Source organism: Myotis myotis, unplaced genomic scaffold (genome assembly GCF_014108235.1).
Source record: "Myotis myotis isolate mMyoMyo1 unplaced genomic scaffold, mMyoMyo1.p scaffold_m19_p_12, whole genome shotgun sequence".
Taxonomy (NCBI): Eukaryota; Metazoa; Chordata; class Mammalia; order Chiroptera; family Vespertilionidae; genus Myotis; species Myotis myotis.
The window spans coordinates 1,390,536-1,402,198 of record NW_023416316.1 but is presented as its reverse complement, the minus strand read 5'-3'; the positions used below and the strand labels follow the sequence as shown (position 1 = coordinate 1,402,198).

Here is an 11,663-nt window from a genome sequence, read left to right as displayed (position 1 = left end):
AATAAAAGGGCAGCTCTGCCCACCGTCCTGGCGTGTGCTGCGGGCCTGAGGATTACCACGGGGTCAGCAGCTCTGGGGGGCCCTGCTCTCCCTCCTGTGGAACCGGTGCCTGCACAGGGGCAGAAGCCCGCCGGCCCTCTCTCCGTGGTGCCCACCTTGCCACTCTCAGGAGCCTCCTGGCCAATCAGTCACATGGGTCTGGAGGGCCTGCTGCAGTGGGGCTCCCGCAGCACCACAGGAACTGGGGGGCGGACAGTGGAAGGAGAGCGGACAGCAGGCCCGACAGAGGTGATTGGCTTTACCCCTCATCCTCCTCGGACCCCCTGGAGTCACCCGTGCCCAAATCTTACATTTATTGAGAAATCAATACACCGAGGGGTCCTCTTTCAAACCTCCCTGAAAACACACGGGGGAGGGCAGCTGAGGCTGGGCCACAACAGAGACCCCGACTTCTGCAGACAAGCTGGACCTCGAAGCGGGGGAAGCGCAGGACCTCGGCGCTTTTTGACTTCAGAGGCAAATCAGCCCAGAGTCTTCGTGGACGTGAAGGGCGAGCACTGCGTGTGACCCTGGTGAGGAGCGGGCAGCCTGTGGACAGGAGCCTGGAGTCTGCTGACCCACCAAAACTCTCCTGGTCCCCACAAAGCCTTTGGACGTCGACAAAGTGGTTGGATAAATATTTTTTATTCTTTTACAAATTTAAATCCAGATCTCAAAACGTTTACAAAATGCATGCAATACAGGGGTAAACGTGTACTTCTTCAGGTCAGCGCGAAGGCAGGTCACAGCCTGCCGGCTGACACAGCACCGGGTCTCAAATGGGGGGGCCCACCGGTTCTGCGCGAGGACGCGTGGGCAGCGATAGGGCAAGCAGAGCAGGTCTACGGGTAGATACAGGCTAACTGGCTAAGCTACACTGTGCCGCCTGGGCCCCACTCCCCGGGGGAGGGCTGTGGGCTGTCAGGGGAAGGTGTACCGGGAGATCGGTAAGACAGGACGTGGGCCGGGCCGTGGCAGCAGAGTTTGAAACACTTTCTGGGAAGTCCTGTCCCTCGGTGAGCCTTTCTGGGTTTCTGTTTCATGGGGGCACTTTTTCTTTTTTCCCACGGCCCGGGCTGGGCGAGGGCCTCAGACGTCGCTGGAGCTGCTGGCGCTGCTCGTCGCGCCCAGCTCGTCGCCCGGCTCGGCCTGTCTGCTTTGCTTTTTGGCCTTGGCACCGCCCGCCTCCAGCCCACTTGCGTACTCGGAGCGCAAGGCCTCGGCAAGGTGCTGCTGCTGGGCCCTCCTGCGAAGGTCAGGCCTGAAGAACAGGAACAGCAGAGGGAAGAGAAGCGTGGTTATTGCCCGCTCCCGCTTCCCGCTGCAGAGGCTGAGCAGCTGGTTCCGAGCGGAGCTGCCATGCTGCCTGCAGCCAGTCCCTCCCCTGCTTGTTTTGATATTCTGTGCACCGCAAGATTAGACACGGCAATGACAGATTCTCATGAAGGTGGCAAGGTAGCACGGCATCTTTAAAAGTGAGCCTTTGTTCTGTGTTGTTTTCCGGGAGAAAAAGAACGCTACACACTCACACTCTGATGGCAAACAAGGCGTCCGATGCAGCAGCTCGCCAGAGGCTGGAGAGAGCCACCAGAAACTCCCCCACCTCCGGGGACTGCAGAGCCCGGCCCACCCTGACCCACCTGGGAAGGCCAAAGGCTGAGCATCCAGTTCAGACGCTGAGTCTTAGCACAGGCAGCCCAGACCTTGGGGATGTTTAGGGCTCAGCCCTAGGCCACTGTGATGAAGCGGGTGGTAACCTTTGCCGACGGAGGGTCCTGCCTCCGTGTGTAGACACCCATCTGTGATGCCCCATAAAGCAAGCCCCAATACGCAGAGCATGCCAGGACTGCTTTCAAAGGCCTCCCCCTCAGACCAGAGGGGAAATTTGTAGAAGTTCAATGGTACACAGGAAAAATAATTATGCAAATTAATATGCATATTAAAAAATTATGTAAAATAATGTTTCCTAATTTGGGACTTAAACCAAAACAGCAGCAGCACCGTTACCACTGAACCCACACCACCAAAGTGGCAGTGTCTTTGGGGAACACCATTTCTTGGGGTGCTTACAAGAGGCAGATGTTGCCTTCAACTACTTATATTTGCAACGTTTTTTTTTCGCTGTAATAATTGGAGGATAGGTCAGACTAACCTCGTCAAAATAAATATAACAGACCTCCTTTAAAACCCCCGAATTAAAACCAGGACTGATCAGACGGAAGCAGCTCTGGTAGCCAAACACCAGGTTAACCAGGCACACCGTCACAGCACTCGATGTAGGGTTCCGGCCGGGGCCTGCGACAGCCAGACAACAGTGTCCACTCAGGAGACACGCAAAGGCAACCTGCGCTGGGAGGAGCGAGGGACTGAGGAAGGGGATGCATGGGCCCCGTGCTGCAGGGCTGGGGTGAGAGGCAGCCAGGGAAGCGCTCTCTGGGTTCTGTGTTGTCTCATACAATCTGCTCAATGAGGCAGGGAAGGCGATCCACCTATTTCACAAAGAAACTCAGACCTGAGGAGGGTGAGTAACTTGCCCAAGACCGTCTCGCTGTAAGTGCAGAAGCCACGATGCGAACAGCCCGGTGGTCCAGGGCGCACCATCGGGTGTGGCAGGAGGGTCCAGCTCTATCACGGTGACAAAGGACCATGATGTGATGGGGAGGGGTGTGTGAGGGGGGTCTTTTGTGGTCGCACAGAAGCGTCTCAGTGGATGATGGGGCAGATGAAGGAGCAGGGGTGGGGGGGAGGGTGAAGGAGACACGGAACACATGCCCAGGCTTTGGGTGCCCCCACAGGAAAAGGGGGATGATGCTCACAACACAGCTCCGAGGGCTTTGCAAGGATCAAGTAAAACAAGACACAGAGGTGTTAGCTGGAGGCTGGCACGTGGGCTGCGGTCAGTCCAGTGAAAATGAGGAAGCCGAGGTTCAGAGATGCTAAGTGACCCCCAAGGCCACACAGGAGCCGGACTGACCCTGTGCCGATTCATTCCCGTCCCCGCAGGGCCATGGCTGTGAGCCCGGGACCCTGCCCTGCCCTGTGGGGACTGACCATCCCGGGGGGACGCCCCACCTCCGGGGGCGGTGTGGGTTTGGCAGCGCAGGAGACAGGCCGCCGCCAGCCGAGCACCGAGCTCCCCGAACTGAAGGCTGCCGTTCCGCGCGCAGGGTATTTTTAGTTGGGTGACATGACAGACAGAGTGACGGGGTGACAGGAAGGCGTGCTTGTTCTTCCCCCTTGTTTGAACCAGGCACTCACAATGTGTATAATTTTAAGTGTAACAACCAGAGTTTCAAAATATGCAAAATTTCAGTCAAAATAGACTCCCCAGCATAAGCTCCTCCACTCACCTCAGCGACGGCTCCTGTCAGAGCTGAAGCAAAGGAAAGAACCAGAATCTACCCAGTGGCTGATACACTAATGCGCACGGAGCAGGCTCAGGCTGCGGCGGGGCTGGCGCCCAGCGGACAGTGCCAAGGCCACACCCGCGTGCGTGACCTGGGGGCGGGGCCACAGTCACACACACACACACACACACACGCGCGCGCGTGCCACTGGGTGGAGTGAGGGGGGCGGCCAGGGCACAGGGACAGCCACCAGAGACCTTCAGGCCCGCACTGCGGAACGATGTGAGCCGCAGGTCGGAGATGGCCCTGAGGTCATGACCTCAGAATTCCCTGGCCATTTATGACTTCCTCCCAGTCACTGCACAGCTGACCTTGAAGAGCGTGAGGTTGGGCACCGACCCCTGCGCACGCGCCAGTTCCCAGCTGTGGGTGGGAAACACAGTTCTGCCTTGGACACCATGGTGTGACTTACACAGGGAGCCACATCGACGTGGCCCGCAGTTCAGACCGAGCTGTTCAAGGTCAACGGTACTTGGAAGGTGGGACCCAAACCCAAACTCGGAGGCTCTGGGTCTCGCAGGAGGGAGCCTCGGGTTCCACCTGCAGGGCCATCCCGGTGGGACCCACTCTCCCACCCTCCCTCAGCAGCTGTCTCTCCCTTGTTCTGAGGCCGAGTGCTGGGAAGGCCAAGTGCAGATGGAAGATGAAACGTCCTAAACCCAAGCACAGGGAGGGCGCACGCGGGCACCCTTCTCCTGGCAAGCTGTCCTTCTCCCAGGAACCTGCCAGCTTCCTTGCCCTCCTCACCCCCCAAATACCCAAACCCTCCAATGGGCTTCCTGAGCATCCACCCGCCCTCCCGGCGTTACCAGGCAACAGATCAGCTAATCTGACCACAGGAAAGCCCTGGCAGTGGAGGCTGAGCGACCCCCTCTCTAGCCGAGCCCCTCACTCCCCTCTGGCTGGCTAGCCCAGCAGGGCAGGCAGATGCCCCTCCCAGTGAGGGAGGAAGTCAGCTCGCCTGCAGATGGCGGGGGGGGGGGGGGGGTGGGGGGGGGGGTGGGGGGGGGGGGAAAGAGCCGCTCGCTGCCGGCGTTGGTAACGGCACTGCGTGGCAGGGCGGGATTTTTAATTTTATTCCTGCATTTCCAGGCCTATCCATGTCCCCTTTACGCTTTAGGGTCATACGCGGAAGTGCCTCTGCAGCCTCGTGTTTAGAAAGAGTCACAGAGTCGGGCCGGCGGGGCCCAGTGGTTCAGCATCAACCCACGAACCAGGAGGCCACAGTTCGATTCCTGGTCAGGGCACAGGCCCCGGTGTGGGCTTGGTCACCACCACAGGGACAGCCTCTGGCATCACTCCTGAGCTCAGAAAGGAGCCAGGCGTGTGGGGCAGATGAGAGGGGACAGCGCAGCGGCTCCCAGGTGGAGGGTCAGGACTGGAGCGGAACTGCAAGGGGACAGCGGGACCGTCATGCTCGCTGCTGATTTCTGAAGCGGCGCCAACTGGAGGGTCCAGGCAAGGACCAGCTAACGGAGCGCTGGGCGCTGCCCTGATGCACACATTGGTCCGCCGGGCCGGCCCCACCTCCAGACCCGGTGCTCCGAGGGCTCCAACAGCGAGCACCGTCCCCAGCGTCCACCCAGGAGGGGCGGCTGGCTCCGGCTCTGTCGTCAGCCCCGACTGCTTGACTGAGCACAGCCTGGGCTCCCGCTGTCTGCAGGTGACCCAGGTGTGCAGGAGGCGCAGGGTCACCCTGAGAGCCCTCTAATCGCCTCATTAGCTGGTGGGGATGCGGGGTGCTTGTTCCAGGAGGCAGAGAGCTGGCAACTGCACGGCGTCAGAGAGAAAGTTGGCGGGAACAAAAGGCCACACGTACCAGCTGCGCGTGCACAGCTGTAACGACACCAGAGCCTGTCGGGGGGTAAGGACCTGGCGCGGAGGGAGTGAAAGCTCGGTGCCGAGGGGAAAGGAGCGAGGCCCCACTGCGGCCTGCGCCCGCACGGCCACCTGTGCGGACCCTCCTGTGAACGCAGCCATCAAGGAGGACGCAGCCCTGAGACCATCTGTGCCGGGCGTTCCCACCAGGGGACCCAGCCACCTCCCACAACACTCTTCCTGGCCCTGTCCTGTCTGGACACTGCTCCTGAGCACAAATGCCCCAAAGACACAATCCAGCGTGGACTCCTGGTCCCTTGTGCTGCCCCCTCGCAGAGGCCAGGACATGCTCCTGTCTACAGCCTGAGCGGCTCACCAGGCTGTTCCCACGTTAGCGATCCATCCCAACTCCCTTTAAAGCAGAGGCCCTCCGCCAGCACCTCCCCGCCTCCTGTGTGGAGGACATCCCAACATCTGCTCTGAGGACCACATGCTTTTAAGTTCCCAGGATGGGGCCTGGGTCATGATTGGGGGACTTGGTAGTCAAGTTCATGATCATGCCCGTCTCACACTTGGTGATTTCCAACTTGACTGAACCAAGGCCTCCTGGTTGGGGCCTGGGCAGGTGTTTCTGTACAGCTCCCAGCAGCTCTGGGAGAAGATTCTGTCCCCTGCTCACAGGACACGCGCATCTGTCCCGAGAGCTACTCCTGGCCCCAGCTGTGTGCTCTGCTCTTCAGGCGGAGGCTGGGTGACCTGTCCCGACCGCTCATCTCCGCGTCCTGTGGGCTGGTCCCAGGCCTCTTACACCTGCTAAGTTGAGGGTCATCAGAGCACAGCAGGAAGGAGAGGTGGGAGGGGGGGGGTTGTCTGTGGACACAGTGGCTGCAAAGCACAGCGCAGCTGCTTGCTCTAGAAGTCCAGGTGACACTGAGGGGCCAAGTGCTACCAGCCACGAAGATGGGTTGGGAAGCTACGGAAAGAGACTGATTCAAGGAGGCCCAAGGTTCCGGTGGAGAACGCGGCTCTGGAACCGTGTAGCGGGTCTACACGAACGAACCCCTGGGTCCCCAGGTGGCTTCGTCCAGGCCTGATCTCGTTTACAGGATAACTGGCTCCACAGAATCAAGGAAACTGTCCCTGGGCCAGGTTCCAGCTCTGCCTTCAGCTGAGGCAGTGATATTAGAAGGCTGTAAATGCCCCTAAAGCTGACAGGCCAGCTGCTTCCAGGCCAGAGAGCGTCACTGCGGGAGGTGCCGCGCAGCTTCCCGGCGCTGGGCTCAGCGGATGGTCTGTGGGCAAAGCTGTTCAGGAAGGAAAGTTCCCGTGCGGAGACTGACAGCTACCTGACTCTTCTATTCCAGAGACAGGTGGGCGCAAGGAAGGCGTGGGGGGAAAGAACGCTGTGTCGTCCTACGAATACGTGCTCCGTGCGTCCCCGGCCCAGACACATGCAGATGCTCTGCACTCACCCTCTGCTCTGAGCCCCAGGACAACACCGCGAGGCTCCGGCACCCCGTGTGAGAGCTGAGAGGATGGGGGCCCACAGAGGCTGAGTCTCTCATCCAAGGGCACGCACATGGTCAGTAATCCAACCTAAACCCCCATGTCGGTGTTTAGAAACAAGGGGAGGAGCAAGGGCACAGATGTCTCAAACCCCGAGGTGTGTGCAATACAGTAACTCCTCCTCGTTACTTAACAGTTACCAACGAGTGCGGGTGAGAAGCAGAGAGTGACATAGCCGGGGTTCCAGAGACCAGAGGCCCCAAAACGGAGCTTTGTGACAAGCACTTGTGGCCCTTCAGAACGTCTGGGGAGTCAGGTTTGGAGGACGGTCACGTGCGTTAGAGACCACCCTGCAAGGACAGCTCTGGAGGTAACAGGTCGGAGGTGCCTGGCGGGGCTCGGGGTGTGGCTGTGCTGTGACCAGGCTGAGGGCGGCCCCGTGCCTCTGCTGGTGACCACAGGCTGCGGAGCACTGACCACGCACGCCCAGGCCTGGGAAGCACTGAGGGGTAAGAGACCCTCATTTTAAACTGCCTGCCTGTTTGACAAATCAGCAACTAGCAGGTAACACTTTAGCGAGGCTGGTTTGAAAAAAGTTATACCAATAAGTAAAACTGTATTTCTTTTAAGTGTCGCCGACAATTCAGATTTTCGTTCTGCTACTAATTTTAAGAGGAGGGAGCTGAGAACAGGGGAGCGAAATGCTTGAGTAACCGATGAGGATGATGGCAGTCTCTAGGCACCACGGCCAGAAGACAAGGGCATGGCGGGGGGGTAAGGCCACTTAGTGGCTACAAACTACAGCACCCGTGAGCAATGGTGCTTTTTGTATTTTATAATTATCGCATCAGCTCGCTCCGATGGGGGCAGACAGCAGACGCCCGGCAGGCTGTCACCACAACACCCAGGCCGCAGGGCCCACCCGTTTCTCTCTTCCTGAACCGTTTTCCAGAGTGTTGGGCAGATGAGAGACCTGGGCTGGCCCACTGTGCCTGAACACGTTCTGCTCATGTGAAACAGCCCAACTCCGCTCCCTCACGGAGAGGGTGCTGGCTCTCAGCGTCTCCGGGGCAGACATAAGCTCTGGAAGGAATGTTAGCTTCGCTTCTCAGGATCTGCTGATCCACATGCTTCAAACCCAGAACTGCCTTTGCCGGGAGGGAACCGCTGTTTGCGCCGGATGCTGCCGGGGGCCAGTATTTCAGCACAGCGCCAGCTCCCCGTGTGCGTGTATAGGTGTGCGGGGCGGGGCTGTTTTGACAGGGGTGTGTAGGTGTCAGAAGAGGTTTTGTGTCCTTCAGGACTGAGGACTGGGAAGCAGACAGACGCCTGGTGATTAAGATCGCATATGGGGATATTAACCATTGGTTTTCTCTTCCTGAGAAGTGGTCAAGGAAAGGCATAGAGACGAGATAAAACTTCCCTCTGTCACTGCATGGAAATGCCCGATAACCCCCAGCTACCCACCTGCCCTTCTGCACAGAAACCTGGGCTGGTAACAGGGGAGGAGGATCCGCCAACAGCTGCAGGTCCGGCTCGCAGGCATCAGAGGTCTGAGAGAACACATGTCGTCTGGGCAGGCGACACCACAGAGTGGACTGCGGACAGCGTGGAGAACGGGGTGCTATTATCTCATCGCCCACACAAAACAGAAGGACCCCTCTCTATCGGGACAGATGGGTTTCATGGGAGATGCCACAGCACAGAACAGTCACTGGTCACAGCCCAGGCTCTGCACTCTGTGGGTTTAGCGGACTTTGCTGTCCGGTCCTCAGAGCAGCACTGGCACTTGCCTGAGCCCTGCCGGAGGTGCGGACAATCTGTCAGGTTTCTGCCGCCGCTTGCTCCGACCACAATTATACGGTCCATGTGCAGATCAGCTGCAAAGTCATTCTTCCACCGGGAGTGACAAGGTTCCCCCAATAAAGAAGGTACCCACTGGATCCGAGTGCCGTCTGCATGGGCAAGGCAGGGCAGGGGTGGGAGGATGTAAGGAGAGCGGAGAAAAATGCCCTCAAGAGAAGGGCACAACCACGGGAAAGCGCCGTAACCGAGTGGTGACATGGCAAGAACAGAGAGCTGTATTGTCACGGCGCCGTAATCCCGTGACACACTGCTGTCACTCACTGCCGCTCCCCGCCTCGCCAGCCAGACATCAAAGGCTGCCCCATACCATCTTACACGCTCTTTATCGGCTAATCAGCCCATTCTTCCCTGAAGAAAGCCCGTGAAATCCCCACGCAGGGGCACCGCCGTCCTGGTGCCCATCTGCCAGGAGGGTCGGCAGAGCAGGCAGTACGCTCCCTCCCAGCGGCTTCTCAAGGTAAGGACAATGCTGGCTCCAAGCCCCTCCCAGGGCCTCCGGCCTCCGCCCTGCCCTCCAGGATCTGGGTGGGAGCTGAGGACATGCCAGTCTGGAAAGCGGCTGCCTGGATAACACTTGCTAATGACACTGCAGTCACAGAGGAGTCACCTGTGACAACGGAATGCCGGGCTTCACTGAGGTGCAGGGAGAGCAACTCACAAAATGTGCTTCTGACCAGTCTCACCTGGCAGGTCTCCTCCCACCTCCTGAGGGTGTCAACGTCCAGAGGTGGTGTCAGGGTGGCCAGGTCACTCTCGCAGTGCAGGCCTCGTGGCTTTGTCACATGCTCAGAACCGGAGTTAATAAGCGCAGACACCAGCTACCCCGAACCCAAAGACAGGGGCAGCCTCTGGTGCACCGAGCCCGGCCCGCACAGCCGGCACCCGGCGCCCTGCCTGGGGGAGACTGGGCAGCGCAGCGCTGCAGCGTGTGGAGAAGCGCCCGCCTCAGACACTGTCCTGCACGAGTGGGAGCTGGTAACGAAGGAAGCAACAGCTTTGTAACAACACCAACGCTGGAACTGGAATCAGGCAGAATCTTACCCATTATGCAGAGCCTGTGGATGCCCAGCCCCTGCTCAGATCAAGCCGGAGGTTCCAGAGTCTTAACCCTCCGGTTTCCAGCTCTGGGTCCTACGGGGCCTCATGTAGGGCCCTTTATGGTCCAAAAGGAAATTCACACGTAATTTCTCATTCTGGTTCTCAAGACAATCTTGTCAAGTAGCTAAAAATAGAGACTTCCTTTTCTCCTTTGTCACCGAGGAAATGGAGGCAAAACAGGGCCCAGAGCTCACAAGTGCACACCAGATGGGGCTGGACCTGTGGCCCACGTCCCGTGACTCCAAGACCAATGGTCACGCCCCACGCCGGTGGCCCTTCTCCCTGCCATTTCACGCCAGAGAAACTGGGCCCTGACAAGGCCGATGCCGCCACCGGCCTCACGGTGATGCTGTCCTAGAGCGTGCTGGAGAGGGTGCTGCCTGCAGGCTCGCCACCAGACAGAGAGCATGTGGATTGGGGCATTTGCAATTAATGTGCAAAACTAAGGCGACACAATGCCAACTACCTGTCCAGAGCACTCAAGGGTTCTTGGTGCCCACACATCTGTGCAATGTGTCCTCCACTAACAGGCCGCAGAAGCAATAATGCCAACCACCCAAACTCCCTGCGGACTCGCCTCCACTCCTGGGATCTCCAGCACTGGTTCCGGCCAGGGCTGGGCCAGCCGCTGGAGGAACAATGGCCGAGAAAAGAAGAAGTCACACTGTCCTTGCGGAGGGACCTCCTGATGTGTGAAGATGGGCTCAGGGCCCAGCGCCCCCAGGCCACGCTCCTCACTGACTCTCCTCTCCCAGCTTCCGAGGGAGGGAGTCACTGTGCTCACCTCAGGAGCGCTCAGCACTGGGGGGGCACTTCAGCTCCGAGGACAGCGGCACGGGCTGGAGCCTGCCTGGGGCAGGGTCGCCTGCCTAGCTCACCCCTCACCGCTCAGCTCACTGGAACAGGTGCGCCACCAGGTCCAACTTCAGGGAACCCACCAGGAGTCTTGAAACAAGCCCAGGCTTTCCAGGGAGTAGCTCCGACAGTGGTAAGTCCCCAGTTACTCCACACGAGCAGTGAAGTCAGCAACAGGTTTGTCTTGCTGCTCCCGCCCATCGGGACCCGACTGAAGACACCACTAAATTTCTGCCAGTGCCTTAAAAATGTTACAATTAGGTATTTTATCCTCTCGCTCCAAGGACTTATTAAATTGAGAGAAGGACAGATACTGGTGATGACTTACTATGAAAATCAAAGAGGGCAGGTTACACAGAATGCCAGCAGCGACTGGCCCAGCTCACCACTGCGAACTGGATGCAGCTCTCCATACCCATCAGACTTTGGGCCACTCGTCACAGGACGAATTCTGTGCATCTTACCTTTTCACGTTCACTTTCCTCTTCTTCACAGTTGAGCCACCAAGGTTTTGGGGGGCGTCTCTCAGCCCGAAGCTCTTAGCCACATGGCCCAGGTGGAGCAATCGGATGTGGAAGATGTGCTTCAGCGACCGGGGGTAGGTCGCGTAGGCGCGGATGAAGGACTGCAGGGCTGCCAGAAAAATGAAGGGGAGGAAGGCAGTCAGGGTGGGTCCCGAGGGCTGCACGCACCCCAGCCAAAGGCTGTCCTGGGCAGGGCATCTTGCCAGGCCACAGCCAGCAGTACAACATACATCGCAATGTCAATCTACACTTGCATGCTTCTTAATTTTTCAGAAACAAACAAAAACCCTCCAACAACAACCCTATAGGCTCCAATCATCCCTTGAATAAACCCAATTTAACTTCAGACTTGGCTGTGTGGCGCTAGTAGCTCCGGAGGGCAGGGCCCGTTTCCGCATGAGCCCCGAGGCCCAGCTCAGCGCCTGGCACACACAGGGAGTGTAGACGTTGCTGCAAGTGCTGCCTCCACCACAAGCCCCGCCTCCAGCTCCCCAATCCAGAGGAGTCACTGGCACCACTTCACCCAGGACTCATGGGGTTTTAAAACCGA

The 11,663-nt window shown here is 58.7% G+C and overlaps 1 protein-coding gene across 1 annotated transcript in view; it reads right to left on the bottom strand.

Annotated features, from left to right (window-relative positions):
• Nucleotides 1-665: 665 nt before the first annotated feature.
• Nucleotides 666-11,663, bottom strand: part of DDX31 (DEAD-box helicase 31) — a 58,194-nt gene continuing 47,196 nt past the window's right edge. The window contains exons 19-20 of the mRNA XM_036329261.1: nucleotides 11,054-11,222; nucleotides 666-1,300 (exon numbers count right to left, since the gene is read on the bottom strand). Coding sequence (XP_036185154.1) covers nucleotides 1,129-1,300; nucleotides 11,054-11,222 — 341 coding nt within the window. The 3' untranslated portion in view covers nucleotides 666-1,128. The remainder of the gene's footprint in view (nucleotides 1,301-11,053; nucleotides 11,223-11,663) is intronic.